Source organism: Osmerus mordax, chromosome 16 (genome assembly GCF_038355195.1).
Source record: "Osmerus mordax isolate fOsmMor3 chromosome 16, fOsmMor3.pri, whole genome shotgun sequence".
Lineage (NCBI taxonomy): Eukaryota > Metazoa > Chordata > Actinopteri > Osmeriformes > Osmeridae > Osmerus > Osmerus mordax.
The window spans coordinates 2297618-2320179 of NC_090065.1; the positions used below are offsets into that span (position 1 = coordinate 2297618).

The following is a 22562-nucleotide window of genomic DNA, read 5'->3' on the forward strand; positions in this document are numbered from 1 at the left end:
TGCACGAGGCGGTTCTAACCTGCGGATATCCACACGATTGAATAAGACAACCACCTCTGAAATACTATTGGCTGATATTTTTCTTTTTCTCCGCCCACATTGTGTTGGGATTGCCAGCACTGGCGAAGAGCGCAGTCACTCAAAAGTGGACGGGGTTGCTATGGGCTTCGGTTTATGAGGGCAGAGAGATTTGATTTCTACTGGGCCACCTTTAGTTCTAGAAATAGAGAGTGAAGCTCGCTCATATTGACCATACACTTTTCTACTTTAATTCCAGCAACTCGCGTGCAGCCATGGCCCCGAAAAGAGCCGCAAGAGCACACATCAAGAAAGGTATTTTTAAATCTAATTTTGTATAAATGGAGTGCAACCTTCAGTAGGCTACTGCAGGAGGCCTTTCTAAGTTAATCGAGCGGCAAGCTATTTTATTGATGCCGCTCCGGCACGACGATGTGGGCATTTATTATTACGAATAGTCAAAAACGTGCGTGTACAACACTAGCAACTGCGATCTTGCAGTAGCCTTAATTTAACGTTGTATCTACTGCAGGCGCTATGACTCTTTGTATCACGGGCGACTAGCCTACAACATTGTATGGCGACTTGATTTCAAGTCTACATTGTTTCAATTGTTGCAAGCGGCGAACACATCATTCAGATACTGGTGATTCCCAGTTGTGCATTTACACCGAGCCGAATGAGAGCTGTGCGGGTCCTTTTGTTAGGGAATACAATTAGAAACCGCTCCTTGCATTTAAATCAATGATGCACGGCCAATGAAGGCTTTATTTTAGGGCTAATAGTCGAGGCCTCCCGTCTTAGGCAGCTGTGTGTATAGGCTAGATCTTGACGCTGACAGGCAAACGTATACAATTCGACTGGTAGCAAGCATGAGTCGGAGGCTACTGGGGGTGCATCGTAGTGTCCCCTTTTACTTTTCGGTCACTTCTCCAAATGCTCACGTGTCCATAAAGCTAAGACGTGGGAGGGGTTACACGTGGCTCCCATAGTCGCCGTTTCAACCCCGGACCCCCTGCGGTTTGTAATTATGTGGAACCCCACTTTTTGCCATTGCGTAATGGCGCGGGGCTACTCCTTTCCCAGTAGAGTTAATCGGTTGAGACAACACGACTGCAACTTGTTCGAAACTTTGTTACAGTGCGCACTAATGCAAGCTACATGGAAAAAAGTGGGCGCGCACTTCTCTCGAAGTCTACAGAGGCATGCCAAATGTATGCCCCTCGCGCTATAACACCAGTTGTAGAATGACACGTGTCTTTTAGAATGTACACGAACTTCATGTATGTTCGCTGTGTGATGGTCATAGGGTAGGAATATGTACAAATATGCGCTATCTGGGGTTAGGCCTTGCTACATCTTATCTCAGACAGGTTAGCCCCAAGGTCTTTAAGCCATTCTTCCAGAGACCCGAGTAACGAGGAGAGAGGTTAATGTATACAACCATATCATTTAGTCTTTCTTTTTTGTCATTATATCATCAAAGTTCTAGTTCACATTTTAATAGTTTTTGTCCTAGGCTTTAATCTTAAAATCTTATATTAACCCTTCGTGGTTGTAGCATGCACATCAAACAGCAACTCTCAGCGCTCAACTTTTGTTTTGTTGAGTTCCACAGCTCAGAAAAGACTCTGATGCGCTATCACGAATATGCATAAAGTTAATTCGTGTTTCAGTAGGCTACTATACACGGAAGTGCAGTAAATTACATGTTGGGCACAACCAAACTGCGTTTCCAAAGAGGAAAAAAACCCTCTGGAACATTATGTACGGATCTTATCGTAGGTTTCACAACTCGTGGCTCCTCCCCGTACATGTATGTTTGACCGTTGTTCAGGGTCCCGACTTCAGAAAGTGAAACGTTAACAAAATTGTAGATAGAAAAGAAAAAAACGCACGTAACTTTTAAGTATTCACACTTTCATTGTGACCATATAATGACACGCGCGTTACTACTGTAATGTATCCTTACTCCCAAATAATAGTATTAATTCACGGAAATAGCAAAGTCACTGTAAAGCCAGAAGAGACGGCTGTTTTTGAATGTTCAGCGGTGACAGAAACACAGAATAGGTGTAAGCAACACATTCTAGGCATAATAAAATGCAGATAGCCGTTTCACTGTCACCCAGATCCACTGTGATCAGTGGATACACAGCTTGTTGCCATCGGCTTGTTGCCTTCTACATCATCACCATGAATCACCAATGAGATAGCTCTCAACAGAGTTTGACAGTTTTTTTTTACATTTTACATTTTTTTTTTACATACGGTTTAGTTTCCCTGTGACTGTTATAATACCTGTTTTACTGTGTCATGATCTAAAGGATGACCCCACCTCCTCCCAGGCCTCCTCCTCTTCCTCCTAGGGTCTCCTGACGGGGCCAGATGAAGGCCACAGACCTGGTAAAGACAGCACCTGCTTGCTCAGGGCTGGTGTGTGCTGTGACAGTGTGGTACATTGCAGTGACCCCCTCGTCCCCAAACTAAACACTGCTCCTTGCTCTTACTTTGTATAACTTTGCATGGGTGTTGTGTTTTGGTGAGTTGAAGGCCGGTGGCAACGCCGTTGAAAAGCCTGCTGCTGCATTTGCCTTTGACTGGTTTTATGCACTTGGGGTGGATTTTGATTATAATTTAATTTTTAAAGAACGTGTGCTTGACAGAACGGGGAAGTTGAGTTGCAGCGATCTTTCAGCTTGTCTCCAGGCCCAGACACCTGTGTTGTGCGTCGCTGTTTCTGGTGCGCTGTGTTTCCTCGAGTGCAGTGTAAAGACTGTCTGGGATCTGTAGTCCTCCTGGTGTGCAGTGTAAAGACTGTCTGGGATCTGTAGTCCTCCTGGTGTGCAGTGTAAAGACTGTCTGGGATCTGTAGTCCTCCTGGTGTGCAGTGTAAAGACTGTCTGGGAGCTGTAGTCCTCCTGGTGTGCAGTGTAAAGACTGTCTGGGATCTGTAGTCCTCCTGGTGTGCAGTGTAAAGACTGTCTGGGATCTGTAGTCCTCCTGGTGTGCAGTGTAAAGACTGTCTGGGAGCTGTAGTCCTCCTGGTGTGCAGTGTAAAGAGTCTGTGCTGTGTGTTTGTGTACGATGAAGGCAGGCGCATTAGTCTTTGTTTACTATGGAACCCAGAGAAGAAGATACCGCAGCAGTACAAGTCTGTGTCAGAGAGACTAAGAGAACAAGGATGTGTGTGTGTGTGTGTGTGGTTGAAGCAGGCAGCCACTTTGCTTCTGTCCCAGAGACTGTATATAAGCAGGCCTATAGGGTACACTGACCACTGTAATGTAGGAGAGACTGCCAGGGGCTTAGAAAGACTTGAGTTAAAAGGTGTGGGGGGCTTCTGGTGAGGTAAAGTAGGAGGGGTGAAAGAGGGAAGGATGGAATAGGAACTAAAGTGTTGTGTTCTCTGTTCCACAGTCTCATTACAACACAAAGGTGTGTGTGTGTGCGTTTGAGGTGTGTGTGAGTTTGAGGCGTGTGTGTGCGTTTGAGGCGTGTGCGTGTATGAAAGGGACAAGAACAGAGAGGAGAGGGAGTGTGTCAGCCATAGACATTCCCCTGGAAACTTATGTAAGCTGAAACCCTGAACAATATGTACTTGCAAACGATTCCTGCAAGGGAAGACTGAGAGACAGAGACAGAGAGAGAGAGAAAAGTTTAGAATTGAAACACTTTAAAAGGAAAGTCCTCTACCAATGTATCGCAATCTACCCCTGGACGACCATCCATCAGAGAGTTACGGTGCGTTTGTTTTGTGGTGGTGATCAGGGAGAGGGTGGACTGTATTTTTCTGTGAGCGTGGGGGAGCGTGGTAGATGGTGTGTTGTAAAGTTCTTGTAGAATCAGTGAATGGCTGTACATGTGTGTGTGTGTGTGTTAGATGTATAGTGCATAGACAGTGGTGGTCTTGTGATACAAGCCAAAGGGTGACTGGGAATTTGGGTTTTGTTTCATTTAACAACATTCATAAACTGTTTCCAACCCTGGAATGGCTTTCAGAGGGGCTGTTTCACGAAACTGAAACCTTTAACATCTCTAAATCAGCCCGACAATTTTTTGTTAAACTGGATTTTTACTTTGTGATTAGTGCTGCAGAGTTACCGCTATGGTGTCTCCCTTTTATTTGAATCCCTTCCCCTATCATGATGTGAATGTGTCTGTTTCATTGTGCTGCGGTGGAACGCTAGCTGGCTAACTTGCTCTTCCTGCTTTGTTACTTACTATTGCCTGCGGCGACGGGAAGGCTTAGGCAGCGCCCTCCATCAATACCTCCTCCTTTCAGCTAAGATCTGTCCTCAAGCGCTCGACAGACAACCAGTTTCATTTCAGCATAAACAGGTCAAGCTCCTCGTGTGTTTAGACATAGTTCACATTGATGCAGTGGGTGTTGAGATGTTATAATATTGGCCACTCATTGCAGAATACTCCCTGCTGCAATTTCATTCATCGATGATGAGCCAGAGATTAGCGAGCTAAACAGACGTGTCCATTAAGGGCGTTGGCAGTGAGACAGGGATTGTTGTTACAGTAGGACGGGATCCAGCCAGAGGGAATCTGAATGTGTTTTTCTTGCATCCAGGGATGGTGCTCCTCCGCTGGGCCTGGTCACAGTTTGTGTTTATGTGCTGGTATTTTGAACGAGCAACTTTGAGCACGCTGAAACACAAGCCACAGCACACACACACATGTGCATACACACACACACACACACACACACACACACACACACTAGAGCAGTCTAAACCAGCCATGTAAGGTCAATGCCAGTCCCTGTCCCTGTCCAGCCAAGGCTATGAGATGTGCCAGGGTCTCTCCCTCTCCTCCTCATTATTTTTCTGTTTCTGTCTGATTATGTTCACACATTCCTGTAGTCTGAGGGCAACACAAGTGCCTATTACGAGGTAGGGGCTAGGGTTTAGGAGGTAGGGACTAGGAGGTAGGGGCTAGGGTTTAGGAGGTAGGGACTAGGAGGTAGGGGCTAGGGTTTAGGAGGTAGGGACTACGAGGTAGGGGCTAGGGTTTAGGAGGTAGGGACTAGGAGGTAGAGGCTAGGGTCTAGGAGGTAGGGGCTAGGGTTTAGGAGGTAGGGGCTAGGATTAAGGAGGTAGGGGCTAGGGTTTAGGAGGTACGTTTCTGTCTCTCTCTGTCCCTACCCGAGGCTTCTGGGTAATCATTCCGTCTTGTTGGCTTGGAAGCGGTGCCACCCTGGCCACCTGAGAGCCGGGGCATCCATGTCCTAACGCCAGGCGGCCGAGGTCGCGCAGCTCTATAAATAGCTCCTATTGGCTGGCCAGGTCTGGTGTCGTGTTCCTCCCTCCTACAGAGCATGCTGGTAACACAAAGAAGAGGCGGGGTCTACCAGGGGTGGGGGGGTGGAGGCACGGGACAGGGTTCCTCAGACTGAGTGGTCACCCCTCTGGGACAAGTCGCTGTCTGGACCGATTGCCAGCTCGGTCAGCAGAGATGGGCGAGCCCGTGGCGGAACCCGTCGCCCCGACGACGGTCGGCGAGGAGATTCCAGAAGGTGACTCCCCGTCCCGGTGTTTTGACGACTTTCGCCGTTATCGGGGGGGACGGCGTTTCTAGGCAACGGACGCGAAGCCTTCCTTGTTGGGTGTCGAAGGAGATGGTTATGGAGCGGACAGAGAGACATATCCTGGGTTGAGGTGGAGGTTTGGTGGTGTGTGTGTCTGATGTGGAGAAAGACGCTGCTCTGAGGAAAAGGTCACTGAGTGAGGCCTGCAGTCTGGTGCTGCAGTTTAGCACTGCTTTGAATTCGGTTTTGACAAGGACTTGAATGAGGTATTAATTTGAAGGTTACTGTGTGTGTGTTCGTCTGAAGGTAAAACTAGCGGTTAGGAGCATCAGTAATGACTGGAAGCAACGTGAGAGTTTGGCGAGCGATTGCTGCGGTATTTTTATAGCTGCGACGCTGACTTTAGCAGGTGCTAGGGGGGTGTGAGCGTGTGTGTGTGTGTATAAGTGTATAATGTAAGCGTGTGTCTGGAACTTGGTCAAGTGTGTGACGTGTAAAGTGTACGTGTGTGTATATTGTGTGTCTGTGTGTGTTTGTATGTAGTGTGCGTGTATGTGTGTGTACAGTATAGGTGTGTAGTGTGTGTGTGTGTGTACAGTGTATGTGTGTGTGTGTACAGTGTAGGTGTGTGTGAGTGGTTTGACCTAGTGGAGGGCAGTGGATTCGGGCACCTGTTCATTCTTCCCCTTCCATCTCTCCCAGCACAAGTATTTTTACCCACAATGCACTGTGCAGCGGTGTCAACAGCCCCGAGAATAACTCCTCTGCTGCTCCTTTGTCTTCCGCCCTCTCTCTCCTCTTTTTTCTCCCTCTCTCCTCTTCTCTCCTCTTCTCTCTCCCCCTCTCTCTCCTCTTCTCTCCTCTCTCTCTGGATCCAGTTTCAAGAATCAGATTGGATTGAATATTATTGTCAGATTTCCTTTATTCCGAAAGGTAGCATGTGTCCAGTCCAGGTGAATACAGTATGTCATTTCGCCGACCCACCAACTATCACACAGCTCATTCTCTCAGTCAAACCATTTCTATTGATAGCTTTTCAACCCATCTATGTGGCTAGTTCTATTGCACAGATGAGAAAGACCCTCCCCCAAAAAGTCTGGGGGTGTGGGGAAAGGTATTGCTCGCGGTATCTCAGCGTTTGACATATCAAGAGCTCGCAGTTTCAAATCCTCCCGGCACGTTGCATTGGATAAAAGCGTCTAACAGTACACGATTAAACCTGAACCAAAACTTTTTTTTTGTCTTCCTCCTTTCTCTCCTCCCTCTATCCCCGCATCTCTCTTCCTCCCCCATCCTCCCTTCCTCCCGTCCCGCCCTCCAGAGATGAAACAGCAGCTAGCCAGTAAGAACGGCAAGGCGGCAGAGTCGGCTGGCGGAAGCTCCTTCTTCACCTGGTTCATGGTTCTGGCACTGCTAGGAGTCTGGACCTCCGTGGCGGTCGTCTACTTCGACCTGGTCGACTACCAGGGCGTCCTCGGTGAGTCATACACACACACACACTCACCTGTGACACTCGCATCTGTCACACACACCTGTCACTCACACACAAACACACCTGTCACACACACACCTGTAACACATATACCAGTCACACACACAAAAGTCACGCATGAAGCATGAACCATACACACACAAACCTGCCGCTAGAGTTCAAACTGTATCCACCAATCCACCTGTATCTCAAGGTAGTTGGTGTATGAGGGATTGAGCAACACTAATAGTGTCTGACCCCTCCTTCAGTTTGAGTTTACTTCACTCATATGGGGGCCCACCCTCAATTCAAACTCTGCCACACACACACCTGCCTCACACACACCTGCCTCACACACAAGTCTTAAAACTTCTCACCTTTTTCTCTCTTTCTCTCTCTCAGACACACACCTCACCTCACTGTTTCTCTCTGCCACTCGATGTACACACTCTCTCACACCTGTGCCCATTCACACCTCTATCTCACACACACACACACACACTCACACCTCTGAAATACGTCACGTCGAACAGACTGTCGACAACGCTAAACCGTCAACCCTTAAAGCCACAGTACACCATGCAGTAAAGTTGACCATACTTAGCTCCAGTCAAGCCTGCCCAGCCCCCATTGCATTGTAAACTCCAGATTCTCCTGGAGTCTTCTCTCCTAGGCTAGCTAGCGACGGACAACCACATCGGTTCTCGGTGCTGAACTGATGCAATACTCACAGAATGCCCTCATCAGCAACTTGACTGTCAATTATCAACGTCTGCCACCTTTTGTGCATGTGTGAAGGAGTGTTTACTAATAATTTATGAGTCTCTCTCCTTGATAAATTCATTTTGATGTAATTGCTGTACTCTGTGATAATCTGTAATTTGTGTCAATTTTACAAATCTGTAAACGTATCTTTATTTCTGTTTGTCCGATGTTAATCTTGCATGCAGCCAAAGCTAAGGACTTGCGTATTAACCTCTCAGAAGCTATACAAGGTATGATGTTTGTACAGGATCCCAAATCATTCCAAAACCTTTAGATAATCTTCATCACTATCCTCCTCCTCCTCACCATCTCACCAGCACCTCCCGTTTGAGTTTTAATGGTTGATAAAACACCCCATCTCCCCTGAATGTGGACTAATCACCAGCTAGCAACAGTTTTAATAAAACGGTAGCATGACAAAGTGTGTCTTTTATTAATTAGACGTGAAGATTTTTTATTATTATTATTCATATGATTATATTTTGTTGTTTTTAACACAGTGATAGGGTGTAACCATCCACTGTTCATTGACATGATTAGAAACAGACTGAGTTTCAGTCATACTCATTTGAAGTCCAACACTTGAACTACTAGTTTAAAAAGACAGAACCAACCAACCTGCAGAAGTAGACAGAAATAGATTAATCACTTAAAATAGCGGAAAGCAAACCAACCCACCCACCTTCCCACCCATCCCTCAGATCTCCTCACAGTGACATATAGCTAAATGCTAATGCTAAGCATGCTAGCTAAACTAAAGTGTATCTACGGTCTACTAGGTAAACTTGTTTCCTACGATACGGACGGAGATGGTGACTTCGATGTGGAGGACGCTAAAGTTCTGCTAGGCAAGTTAATTTCTCTAAGATAGACTCATTATTATCACTGTTATCATTGACAGAATACGTATAGGTATATGTGTGTGTGTGTGTGTTACATAATTGTGATTTGGGTTTCCTTTTGCATGACTGACTCAATAGATTCAATCTCTTCAATGAGAGACAGGGTTTCATTGGTCAATTCCACCAAAACAAAAACAAAAAAAACACCAACAAGGAGAATGATTCAACTGTGTGTTGCATGTGCATGGGGTGATCGGGTGATCTCAGGTTCCATTCTTACCTCAGCAATCAGAGCCAACTCTTTTACTAAGTAAAAAAAAAAAAAAGTATTAAGTCTCCTGGCCAGATCATAAAGCACTCTTAGCCCCTAGCGGTAGACACACACGAGATAGAGTTCGATACTTCGCACGTATCCCTCGTAGACACAGAGCCCTCTAAACTGGATCCGTATAGTCATAAACCGAACCACAATCCGGGCCACCATGTAGGCTAGCATCCTGTTTTATACCATATCACGATGACTAAGCAGCAACTAGGAGTCTCTCGCACCACCAATCTTGTGTCGTCTGTAGTCGTGTAGTTGCTGCATTTTTAAAAGTACATAACACTGGAGTGCGTCGCCAACTTGCATTTGAAGGGACTATCCCAATCTGTCAACTCTTCTTCTCTCCTTCTCCGAGCGTGTTTCTAAGGCAGCCATCTTGGAGATAGCTATGGCGAGCTCTCACTGCATGCTCCTTCCTACTGTGTGTTCAGCTGTACTCTATGCTAAGCTAAGCTATATCCTATGCTATGCTAAGCAATACTCTACAGTATGCTAAGCTACATTACGCTATGTCATACTCTACAATGCTATGCTAAGCTACACTCTACAGTATGCTAAGCTACACTACGCTATGTCATACTAAAAAAATGCTATGCTAAGCCATACTCTACAGTATGCTAAGCTATGCTGTGCTTTATTCTCTCTCTTTAGTCTTAACTCTGCTTAATGCTAACGTTGAAGTACATAGAGCTTTAGAGTAGTTTCCCTAGCTGCTTAACCGCTCTTAAACTTTCCACTCTCCTCTTTTCCTCTCCCTTTTTCTTTCTGGACTGCCCCACACTCTCTCTTCCTCTTCTATTTTTCAATCTTTTTCTATTCCCCTCCCTCTCCCCTCCTTCCTCACTCTTTCTGTCTTTGTCTCTCTCTCCCCCCCTTTTCCCTGTGTCTGCGTAGGCCTGACCACTCATGGAGGTCAGTGGGAGGAGTCTCTGGAGGATGGGTTAGCCGAGGGTTCTGATTGGTTTAACGGCTTCTTCACCTTCCTGTATGGCCTCTTGAGTCCGTTTGATCCAATAGAGGATGATGAGGGTGCAGCGGAAGATCAGGAGGAAGGCGCAGGCTCTTCCAAGGCTCACAGAGAACAGGGACAAACAGTAGTGATTGTAGGTCTGCACAACCAGTAATCAACCGGAAGCCATAAAGCCTCTTTTGCCAAACACAGTGAGACCTGGCTGACCATCCGTAGACCTCTCTGTCTGACGGTACACGAAAGTGCTGATAAGGAGACCCTCGACATTCCCGCGGTTGAACATTTTGGAAGAGAAGAAAGACGAGGAATCCTCAAGTCTTTGAGAAGATTTTTTCTGTTGTTTTATTTTTTTTGGCGCCGGTGGGATTTGACTGTTTTGTATCTATACTATCAGGAATACCAGAGCAGATTTTTCCAACATCTCTTTTGTGATTTATGCTCTTGGCCCGTACTATAACTGTTGCTTATACTCAGAAAATAACTACCGAATTATGCAGTCGATCAATTGCACTGAGACTCTGGCCAATAAGAAGCATGCTCAATCATTCTTACTATGAAACCTTTTCAACCCCTTATATCAGGAAAACTATTCATTGTTGTTTCTTTTTTTCCCATGATCGTTTAAGCGTCTTTGATAGATTTGTTACAACATTTTAAGTTGATTCTTCGTCCTCTTGGGGTTGATTCATTCCATCTTAGGAGTCTTCTTGTTGCTAGTTCCGTGTTTCAAGATGTTTTTAAATGTTTTGTCTCTGTCGGTATGAATCATTTAATTAATTAAGGTCAGTGAACGTTCATTGCAAAATGTTAGTCTCTCACCATTTACATATTACCCTTTAATAAAAATCGATTATTATTTTGTTGGAACGTTTGGAATATGAGGATTTCACGGCCAGTTTAATATCTGTGACTCTTCTGCCCCTATCACGGTGAGTTTAGGAGTGTAGGATAAGAGAGTTTGACCAAAATCCTCAATTTCTTCGGTTTGTTGGGAAAGGAACTGTAGAAATGTCTTAGCTTGACAGTTGGAAACAGACAGTTGGAAACCGGCGGAACCTCAACTCTGAGGTAAACGTTGGTTTTCGCTTTCTTGTAACCCAAGTGTTCGGATACAATATCACCGGAGTGTGGAGTTCATACCCTGAGCTTCTCTCTCTGAAGGGAGAAGACTGGAAATTTCTTGTAACGAGACAACCCCAAACTTTCTCTCCTCGCCAATCAGAATCCGCCATTGTTAACTCCTCACAAACATGTTCGTAAACACAAACGTGTTAGTACTGAGCCGTCGTTAAGCGGCAAAGAATTTGGGAGTACTGAGAAACTAGTTTTTCCTGCTCTGGTGGATATCTTTCTGATTTCATATTCTCAGTTGATGAGGTGGAGATTGCATGAATTCAACATGCTTGTACCGCAAAACGGTTATATTACACAGCAAAAGGTTGACATAATTAGTGAATCTGATACATTTACCCAACGAGATTCAGCTATAATCCCCTGCAGGAAGGAATTGTGTGGTTGATTTCAAGTCTTCTGCATGTAGCATGGGCATGTTTTGAAGGAGTCTGTTGTGCGTTTTGATTCGTATTACACATCGACCTGTGTCCGTAGAAGATTACCTATCAAGGCCCTGTTTATGTTATAGACCTCATAAAAATGTGGTTTAGTGTTGTAATGATATCTGTTTATTTTCCTCTCTTGTCGTATTACATCTTACTCCAAACGTTAGTGTGGCCATCTGTTTTCTCTCTCTCCACTCAAACCAGAACGTTCTTTAACCGGATTGAGGAAAGCAGAGAGGCTTGCTAAACCCAGAGGTACACTGGTGTCAGAAACAAAAAGGTTTAGATTGAGAGATTTGTTTGTTTTGTCTGCTAGTTGTCCCATTTTTTCTCTCAGCACGTGGTCTTGTCTGTGTGAAGGGCACGGCCAGATGTCATAGCCTAATCTGGATTTTGCAAAAAAAACAGTTCTTTTTTTTATTAAATCCAATTTTAATTTGTGAATTTAGAACATAAACAAATTCTGCAACTTCAAGATCAATGATCAAATATTTACGGAACACGGCTAACGTTGACACTGCAGATTGCATGTGAAGCAGGATTTTTCAAAGCCATCCAAGTGGAAATATTTGGCTTGGTTGATGTTAACTTGCCTGTTGCTTGCAACTCCTTGGTCCGCAGATTTGATGTCCAATCCGTTTGACCATGAAACAAGGATGCTGTAGAAATCTGAGCATCATGGCTAGCTAGCAGTTACATCGGAAATTAACCGACGCTTAGTTTAGTGGTGCAACATTGCAGTCTTGACGCCAGGGTCACACTTGTGTGTTTTTACGGACCTGTGCAGAGGGTGGGCGTTGCCGGACACGCTCGTTTGTACGGAAGACTTTTTCGAAACATGTTTGTTACAAACTGACCCAAAATTTGAGATTTTGTACGGGGTTAAACAAATTCATACAGATTGCATTGAAATGCTGCGCACAGTCCAATGAAAATACGCAACGGTGAGACCCAGGCCGGAAGCTTAGCTGAGCAGTCTGTCTGACGTTGCTGTTCTCAAATGAAATACTCAGGCGGTTAGAAAACTGACCCTGGTCGAGGGACAGACTGTAGACGGCTTGAGGAACTGCTTAGCTTTCGCTCGGCTATACGCTAGTTGTTCGTATTGTCGGACAAAGCCGCTGTCGCCATTGTAACCGTTCTGTCTTTTTATTTTAAACATCAGATGAGAAGCCTGGTGATGTTGTCAGGAAGCAAGGAAAGAAAGGTATATTGTAGCATGAGGAATGTGTCAGGTTTTGGTGTGGAGTGCTGTATATCCTTAATAGGCCTCATGCAGCCTAATCTGGAAACTGATTAACTGCAGTTTGTACTCTGAGTTAAGCCTACTTTGATGAAAACTACCTTTTGATAACACAGTAATGCACTGGTTTTCTTGCATGCTGTAATTTCACTACATGTGAGGTTTATATGATCCGTATTTTCCCCTTAAAAACGAAGTCCAAAAATGAACAGAGTAACTGCAATGTGGCATGGCACTAATTGCCAGGTCACTGTTCCAGCCTAGTATTTTTTACAGCTGAAATGATAACACTTGGCATTCCTTTAACTACCCTAGTATGCCCTAGTATGCCATCGCGACAAACCAGAGATCCAAGGTGCTTTAATCCTACTAATGGATACTTCTGGTACTGAATTGTGTCTGGACTGTGGATGTCCACACACTGACCCCTGGCATGACCGGTACCCTGTAACAAATCTACAACCATCTAAACGGTTTCTCCACCCAACTCCCACACTCCCGTCCTCGACCCCTCCCCTGACCCCTGACCTCAGAGAACCCCCTGACCAAAGACGTGGGCTGGAAGCTACGTGAGGCTCTGAAGCAGCAGCTGGCGCTCATCCACGAGCGCGTGGAGGCCAAGAAGATCGCCAAGCTGGCGTTGGCGGAGGTGAGGAACATCCTGGAGAAGGAGGACGAGGAGAAGGCTCTGGGGTTGAGGAGGGACGAGGCAGCGGCCAGGGCGAAGGAGAAGGTGGTGGCCAGGATGAAAGAGGAGGAGGAGAAGATAGAGAAGGAGGAGATGGAGAAGGCGATGGAGAGATTGAAGAGGGAGAAGGAGGGGGTGGTGAAGGAGGAGGAGGAGGAGAAGGCAGGGGGTGAGGAGAAAGAGAAAGAGGGCAAGAAAGCGAAAAAGGGAGGAGAGAAGAAGGGAGGGAAAGATGGGGAGGGGAAGAAAGGGGAGAAAGACGACAAAACAAAAAGTAAAGAACTTCTCAAAGCGGCGAAAAAATCCAAGTCTGACAAGGCAGGCAAGAAGTGATATCACAACCAACCATGCTGATGATGTCATAGAAGGACTCCCCCTCCCCCCCTCACCCATTTGGCGACCCAAGGAACACATGAAGACGGAAGCGTCAGTGAGTTTAGCTGCTGTTGTCCTCGAGAGACAAACTGGAACCATTTAGGCTCCGTTTGAAGCAGCTCCCACGCAGTCGTCAAAGTTAACCTTTGACCCGATCTGACGCTTCCTCCTCTGGTGCGTTCCTTGAGGTGACCCAGGAAGTTAAAAAGCTGTCAGCCCCCCCTCCCCCCCTCCCCCCCTTCCCAGCGTGGGGTCTCCTGGGAGCCCCTGCCTCCCGGCGAAGGAAGCGCCCCTCCAGCAGTGGTGATCAGCTCAGAGTGTAGAGAAAGCTTAGCGTTGTGTTGTTGTCACTTCCTGTTTTGACGAAAGTCATCTGACCTCTAAACAAACAAGGGCTGGGGGGAGGATCTCACAACCAGGTGCTGTAATCTTAGAACTACAGGTGTGTTTTGTTGTTCTCCTTGGGCTGAGTTTGAGAATAGATTTTGATTTAGAGTAGAGAGGACTTTGGCTTTTAGTCTTTCGACCAGAACCTGATGACTGCACAGATTTTTACTTAGAGCGACGAAAACAAACTCAGCAAGCAGAAGTGATCAAACCTCTCTCTGTCTTCTCCTGTGTTCTTGTGTTCTTTGTTAATAAAGTTGCTGGATCCTTAAAGGCTTTCCTGTTTTCAAGTGCATGCAGATGCCTCTGTGCTACCCAGTCGACCAATCAGATGCCTCTGTGCTACCCAGTCGACCAATCAGATGCCTCTGTGCCACCCAGTTGACCACTCAGATGCCTCTGTTCTCCCCAATGGGCCAATCAAATGCCACCCAGATGAGTTTTGGATTTATCAGGCATCGTCAAAGCAGACAAACTGGTAGAAATGAACTTTGAGAAATGAAAGGTGAATCGACGGTGTCGTGTTTGTGTGTGTGATTGAGAGTTTGAACTCTGATCAATTGATAATTTTTGATAGATTACCACAGATTACCTATAGATTTATAGATTACCATAATAGTTTACCTCCATGACAGGGAGGTAAACTACCTTGTGTTTTTGACTCCCAAGGCACCACCCCTCTCTCTCTAGTTTCCTTGCTACAGATTCCCTCCTTTTTAACTTCACTTTCACTTCCCTCTTCGCTTACCGACACTCACACCTTCTCTCTGCACTGTAGATAGACACCTTGCCACACCACGCCACACCTCAAAACCAAACACACACCGTGTTTCAGAGTCAGCAAAAGTAAACCCAAGTCTATTGCTGCTTGAAATGTTGTTCTGAATTGTGTATTCCTATGAATGAAATTGTTACACCAATGCCATGTAATCAAAATAAACGTCATGTTTATTTAGAAGTATACACGGCACAGAATACCATCTGTTGAGCTACACACAGTCCGAGACACGTGTGTGCAATTGATCATACAATACTGAACGTGGTCGCCGTGCCAACAACAGTAGGAGTCGTAGCCTTACACCAAGGCATGTTCTCCTAAGTGTGTGTTGCCGTGCCGACCTCAACCCGTGTGCGTCACATGTAAACCCTTCAGGACTGAAAGAGAAGGCCACCGTCGTCATCACCAAGGACCCCAACCTCGGGGAGGCCCCTGCTGCACCTGTCCAAGAAGGTAACACACATGCACACACACACGCACACACACATGCACACACACAAGCACACACACAAGCACATCTTGCACACGCAGTCCCAAACTGATGCAAGCACACACACACACACACAAGCACATCTTGCACACGCAGTCCCAAACTGATGCAAGCACACACACACACACACACACACAAGCACATCTCGCACACGCAGTCCCAAACTGATGCAAGCACACACACACACACAAGCACATCTTGCACACGCAGTCCCAAACTGATGCAAGCACACACACACACACACAAGCACATCTTGCACACGCAGTCCCAAACTGATGCAAGCACACACACACACACAAGCACATCTTGCACACGCAGTCCCAAACTGATGCACGCACACACACACACACAGTGCCACAGAAAGAGCCTTCCATGTTTGTTTAGGGAACACAAACCTCTTAGTTACTGCAAACATACACACTGCTCACAACCTCACACACACATGAAATGCGCATAAAATCCTCTCACTCACGCACAAACACACACACACTTAGTGAAGAGGCTGCCTACACCCCATGTTTGTAGGATCTCTGGAGTGTGACTTAACCCAAACACATGCAAACAGGAACAGGATTAATAATATAGATTATTATCATATAATGGGGAGTCGGGTGGCTGAGCGGTTAGGGATTCAGGCTAGTAATCAAAAGGTTGCCGGTTCGATTCCTGGCCGTGAAAAATTACGTTGTGTCCTTGGGCAAGGCAATTCACCCTACTTGCCTCGGGGGAATGTCCCTGTACTTACTGTAATTCGCTCTGGATAAGAGCGTCTGCTAAAATGACTAAATGTAAATATTGATCGAGATTATTATTACACCAGAATCCTGCTGATTCGGTTTTCTGTATGAAGAGAATCATTCAGCTCGTTCTTGCACAGCCTCTGAAGACTCGTTAAGCCTCCTCACTCTTAACAGACGCCTCAAGGGATCTCTGGCCCCTTTAGAGAGAGAGAAAGAGAGTTAGGGATAGTGAATGAGAGTAAGAGAGAGAGAGTCTGTGTGAGTGAGTGAGACAGCGAGAGAGTGAGTTAAAGATAATGAATTAGAGTAAGAGAGAGAGAGAGAGTGTGAGTGAGTAAGCGTGAGAGAGAGAGTGTGGATAAAACACAAGATAAGACTAAATGTGTGAATGTGCCTGTGTGTGCACATGTGTGTGTGCCTGTACTGGAGAGCCATGTTGCTCCAGCTATCTGTGTCAGAGGTTAAACATTAACCTCAGGGTTCATGGAGTCTGTGTTGTATGTAGGACCCCATACCACGCCACCTGTTCAGTTTCCCCTGTGAGGCCTGTTAGTGAGGATGAGCAGGTCTTGCTACATGCCTGGGCTGTTGTGTAAACCTGCACATGCTCCTCCCCCACACACCTTCACCTCCACTCCTCATCCCAACCCAGCTCCCGAAAACCCCCTACAGTCCCAGTCTCTGACTCCCAGCACACTCCCAGCACTGCTGTAATGCTGTGTAATGACATGTAATAATTCATGTGATTATGTGGGAGAAAGTATGTTTCCTTGTGTTCACACACTCCCTTCTCTCCCCTCCTCCCTCCTTTTATCCTCAACCCCCCCCCCTCCTTACCCCATATCCTCTCCCCTCACCCTTGTGTTCTCACCCCCTCCCTCCTCCCTCCCCACAGTTGCTCCTGAGCCTGTTATTGAGGAAGTGATTGAGGCCACCGAGGCGGAGGAGGCAGCCCAGCCCCCACCAGGTGTGTGTGTGTGTGTGTGTAAGAAACCGTGTGTGTGTGTGTGGGTGAAACTGTGTATTTGTGTGTGTGTGAAACTGTGTGTATTTGTGTGTGTGTGAGAGAGAGAGATCTGGTGCATGATCAAACGATGAGTAGATTCTTCTCCCTCCTGCCGAGGTGAAGCGGAACATCTTAGGGTTCGAGAGCGGGTGGAAATACGATATCGACAATCTGACTAACCGACCCCTCTGTGTGTCCCTCCAGAGCCAGAACCAGAACCAGAACCCGAGCCTGAGGTTGAGGTTGAGTTGGTGGCAGAGGAGGAGGAGGAAGAGGCTCCTGAGGTCAGTACTCCTCTTCATCACACTGTGTGATCCACACTCCCCCAGCTTTTGATAGGAACATCACTCTTCTGTAGATGAGAAAAGACAAAATGTCCGACTGGCGTGGCGTTTGGGTGAGCTGTCAGATGGGACCAGAGGACTGTCCTCACGTGGAATGTTGTTGTGGGGCCGTTCGCAGGTGATAGAGGAGGACCCTGAGATCCTGGAGGAGGAGCCTGAGGTCCTGGAGGAGGAGCCAGAGATCCTGGAGGAGGAGCCGGAGCCCGAGGAGGAGGAAGCAGCTCCAGTGGAGGAGGAAGTGGTTGAGGAAGCTGCAGAAGAAGAAGCCGTAGAAGAAGAGGCTGCCCCTGTCGAGGAGGAGACCACTGAGGAAGCTGCACCTGTCGAGGAGGAAGTGATCGAAGAAGAGGCTGCCCCCATTGAGGAAGAGGCAGTAGAAGAAGAGGCAGCTCCAGTGGAGGAGGAAGTAATTGAGGAGGCTGCTCCCGTTGAGGAAGAGGCAGTAGAAGAAGAGGCAGCTCCAGTAGTGGAGGAAGTGGTTGAGGAGGCTGCACCTGTAGAAGAAGAGGCAGCTCCAGTGGAGGAGGAAGTGGTCGAGGAGGCAGCAGCTGTAGAAGAAGAGGTCGAGGAAGAGGCAGCTCCAGTGGAGGAGGAAGTGGTTGAGGAGGCTGCAGCTGTAGAAGAAGAGGCAGTAGAAGAGGCAGTAGAGGAAGAGGCAGCTCCAGTGGAGGAGGAAGTGGTCGAGGAGGCAGCAGCTGTAGAAGAAGAGGTAGAGGAAGAGGCAGCTCCAGTGGAGGAGGAAGTGGTCGAGGAGGCTGCAGCTGTAGAAGAAGAGGCAGTAGAGGAAGAGGAAGCTCCAGTGGAGGAGGAAGTGGTAGAGGAGGCTGCAGCTGTAGAAGAAGAGGCAGTAGAAGAAGAGGCAGCTCCAGTGGAGGAGGAAGTAGTTGAGGAGGCAGCAGCTGTAGAAGAAGAGGCCGTAGAAGAAGAGGCAGTAGAAGAAGAGGCAGCTCCAGTGGAGGAGGAAGTGGTTGAGGAAGCCACACCAGAGGTTGAAGAAGAGGCAGTAGCAGAAGAAGAGGGTAAGGATCTCATTACTCTGGAGAAACTCACACTAATGCTAATGCTAATATTAATGCTAACATTAACACTAACTCTGATGTTGATTTTAATGCCATTGTCAGCGCAAATACCTTTGTGCTAGCTGATGTTTTTAGCGAGACTGCTCACATTACTGTTGGGTTTTGTTACAGAGGAGACACAGGAAGTAGCGGAAGAGGCAGAGGAGTCACAACAGGAAGCAGGTATGCAGATTGTCGCATGGCTTTATCGATAAATATAGGGTTGATTACGGATTATCCATCCAACAAAAGCATAATAAAAAATAAATAATACTTGACGAGTATTAATGACCAGTAGTAATGACCAGTTTTATATACATTGGTAACTAGAGCCGTAAAAGATCACCCTCATCATCGTGTTGTTAACTTTTCTCTCCACAGAAACAGACGTACAGTCAGATGCAGAGTCGGAAGGTGAGTTGATAAAATCGGATCAAAACACAGTCAAGTAGTAGCCACGCCATGACTACGGTTGCTAACCAACATGAGACTCCGCCCATCTGACCATGTGACTGTTCTGTTCCAACAGAAGGCCCAGAAGCCCCAGAGGAAGAGACTGAAGGTAGAATCTAGTATCTATATATCCATCTGTCTGTATGTATCTATATACGTTCTGCCAGTCTATCGGTCTGCCTGTCTCTCTCTGTCTGCTTGCCTGCCTGCCTGTTTGTCTGTCTGTCTGTCTCTAACTGTCTCTTTGTTCTTTCTCAGAAGAGGCAGTAGTAGATGAGCCAGTGGAGGAGCAGACAGGTGGGTCACCGATCAACCAATCACACCTGCCATACACACCGATCGACCAATCACACCTGCCATACACACCGATCGACCAATCACACCTGCCATACACACCGATCGACCAATCACAACTGCCATACACACCGATCGACCAATCACACCTGCCATACACACCGATCGACCAATCACACCAGCCATACACACCGATCGACCAATCACACCTGCCATATACACCGATCGACCAATCACACCTGCCATATGAACACTGATCGACCAATCACATCTCCTCCTTCCTCTCCTCCCTAAACATAGTTCTTCAACTCCAAACATCTGAAAAAATATAGCTCTTAACACCCTAAAATCCCCTAAACCACTCTGTAAAGAGACTCAAATCCGTAGAAAAATACTTTTAAATCAGACAACACGCAAAACCAACTGGCAAAACATCTCCATTAATCAGTGTGTACATGATAAGATGTACTGCATGTGTGGTACACGCACGGCACCTGCTAGCGTGTGTGCTGCTAGCGTGTGCGCTACAGTAGGATGACGTGTGCTTTGCTGGAACACGTGTGTCTCTGTCAACTCCATGAAGTAGTCTGTGAGTGTTTCAAATGGACCCCGGTTATTATTATTATTATTATGACAGTGCCTCTGGGTATCACATGATATAACTATAAACAAACCCTCCTCATTGTCTGAGTGCTTCAAGCCGTATTTATAATAAGTATGTATATAATGCTCACATAATCACTGTTTAGTGTAAATAATGGCGGAAGAATCCTTCAGGGGTCCGTTGGGTTTAGAGGAGTCTTCCTCTTGGTGCGCGTAATGGAGGCTGCTGTGTGCGACTCATAGCACAGTGCGCCCCCTTGTGGAGACCTGATGAAATGCAGCTTTCAAAATGGCTGTGGGTGCAGTCCACCAATACATCTCATTCACTATGTTTCAAATGGGTCTTCAACAATGTCTCTATTTGTTTAAAATTGCACGATTTTTTCCTAGAAATTGCAGCTTTAGCCCTGTTTTGGGAGGCCGTAATAACAAAAGAAATTGGATATTACTAACAACAAAAAAGATGGAAATAACCATTTTCTGTTGACTGTTTTCTTTGCTAACCAATGATTGTCTGTTTTTGGTTTCCACAGAAACGTAAAGTCTGTGTTCTGGTCGAGGAGCAAGAACCAGACCACCCCACTGAGCGTGTGCAGAACACGCCCCTCCCTCCCACCCCCACCTCACCCCACCACCAGAAAACGACAAGAGTCACCGTGACTTTCCGCGATTTCTTCGTTTTTTCCAGACTCACACACTAAAAAATAACATTACATTTCTTTCAGCATCAAAAATCATTTTTTTGACTGGTTTGTTGGACACATTTTTTCCCTCTCATATTCTTTCATTTTTTATTTTTTAGTTTAATACTTAGATTTACTTTCCTTTTGGTAAAAAGAAAACCCACAGCAACAACAATTCCTATTTTTTCTTTTCATGGCAAATCAAGATTTTTTTTCTCTTCTTCTTGAGGATGTAGGTAGATGGCGTTTTGCCAACTAGAATGTAGATTGTTGTTTTCCATTCCTGTGTAAAACTAGCAGAGGTACATGTCGCTTTGCTAGGCCACCGTCTTCAAGTGTCCACAAAGGGCCTCATCGGCCAATGATGGCCGCCGTTCAGAGCCCAAAATGGCCGCCTGTTGTTGTTTTGATGTGAAGCTACTATGCAAAGCTGCACTGATCTTTCAGCGGCTGTGTGATTCTAGGTTTTGTGTTACCAGTATGTATTGAGTCGACACCTCACCGTGTTGCATGTCCGGAGCTCGAGGCAGACGAAACTGCCTGTTGGTGTGAGTGTGTAAACGCGTGCTCGTTTGTGGGGCTGATGCTTGCGGATGTGCGTGGGCTTGTGCATGCTTGCATGCCCGTGTGTGTGTGTGTGTGTGTGTGTGTGTGTGTGTGTGTGTGCGTGTGGACATCTCTGTGCAACACAATCCCCGTTTGAGCCGTAGTTGACATCGTGCTATTGTTAAGACTCTTCCTCATTTTGTAGATTGTCTTTGTTCCAACTCATAGTACCTCTTTTTCTCCGACAGTAGCTGACCATATCTCTGTCTCTCTCTCCGCATCCCTCCTACCCTACCCCTCTCTCTCTCTGTGACCCTACCTCTCTCTATATATATACCTCTCTCTCTCTCTAACCCTGCCTCTCTCTACCTCTCTTTAACCCTGCCTCTCTCTCTAACCCTGCCTCTCTCTCTAACCCTACCTCTCAGACGGAAATTCTGTTGTTTGTATTTTTTAGGATCAACGGGGAACACATCTAATTTCATTCCCATTAAATCGAGTTGAGCTCAAGCCAAGCTTGTAGCCCATTCAGATGTTATATGGTTTGTTTTTATTTTATCGTTGTAGTCTTTTTCTTTCTGCCTTTTTGACTGTGTTAGGGTCGAGAGAGAACTCTCGGACTGATGTCGGCTCGTAGGCCTAAGCTCTGGGACCTTGTCAGATACTGTACCAGCTTTTTTACCTGAGGACCGAAAAGTCGGTTACTGTTAGTTAATCTTTAATATGGTTCTGTTTGATGCGGATCTGGGCTATTAGAGGTCTAGGTTTGACCAAGCCGAACGTGACTTCAACTAATCTGTCCTCAGATAACTCAGCCATTTCTGACTGCATTGTTCTTGTGTGTGTGTGTGTGTTTTATATGTTCCTCTGCATTATATGCTACCATGGTCACACACACACACACACTTATATAAACCTGGTCCACTGGGAAACAGAGCAGAATTATTTTCAATTGTAAGAATGAAATAACTGAAGGCATGTGTGCGGTGCCGCTTGTGAACCTTGGTTTTTACGTCATGTAGAAATGTACAGCTCCACTTCCACATACTCTAAGCCCAGCAGGAAGTGGCCCCTCCCCTACAGGAACACAGGCTCACAACGTCCAGTCGGGCATGGCCAGATATCCATGTTGTCCTTCTGCATGTGTCAAGTGCAGCCTGCCCCCCTCCCCTTGCCCCCCCCTCCCCCTCTCATTCAGCAAGGCCCCCCTCCCCCCTTATCACCAATCAAGCATCTCATCTGAGGGCTATTAGGTGATCTAGATGGTAACGAGAGTTCAAAAATGCTCACTAATGTAATTAACCCTCATGCTGCCTTCGGGTCACATGACCCAAAGGTTCATAACGAACCATCGTTGTGTTAACCCAATTTTACCCAATACAAAAACA

At 46.4% G+C, this 22562-nt stretch overlaps 1 protein-coding gene across 7 annotated transcripts; it reads left to right on the forward strand.

Annotated features, from left to right (window-relative positions):
• The first annotated feature begins 190 nt into the window (after nt 1-190).
• asph (aspartate beta-hydroxylase) lies at nt 191-22354 on the forward strand. Of its 7 annotated transcripts, none has more exons than XM_067252713.1 (13): nt 5431-5542; nt 6876-7031; nt 8570-8638; nt 15333-15410; nt 17083-17154; nt 17398-17477; nt 17656-18246; nt 18292-18556; nt 18728-18778; nt 18977-19009; nt 19125-19157; nt 19307-19345; nt 20479-22354. In XM_067252713.1, the coding sequence occupies exons 1-13, from the start codon at nt 5482-5484 to the stop codon at nt 20484-20486; spliced, it is 1536 nt and encodes a 511-aa protein (XP_067108814.1). In that variant the 5' UTR covers nt 5431-5481; the 3' UTR covers nt 20487-22354. The 7 variants fall into 7 exon arrangements, with proteins under 7 accessions (XP_067108812.1, XP_067108810.1, XP_067108814.1 ...); XM_067252714.1 differs by having other exon boundaries at nt 17656-18180; nt 18247-18556; XM_067252711.1 differs by lacking the exon at nt 5431-5542 and adding an exon at nt 191-333 and having other exon boundaries at nt 17656-18556.
• The last annotated feature ends 208 nt before the right edge of the window (nt 22355-22562 follow it).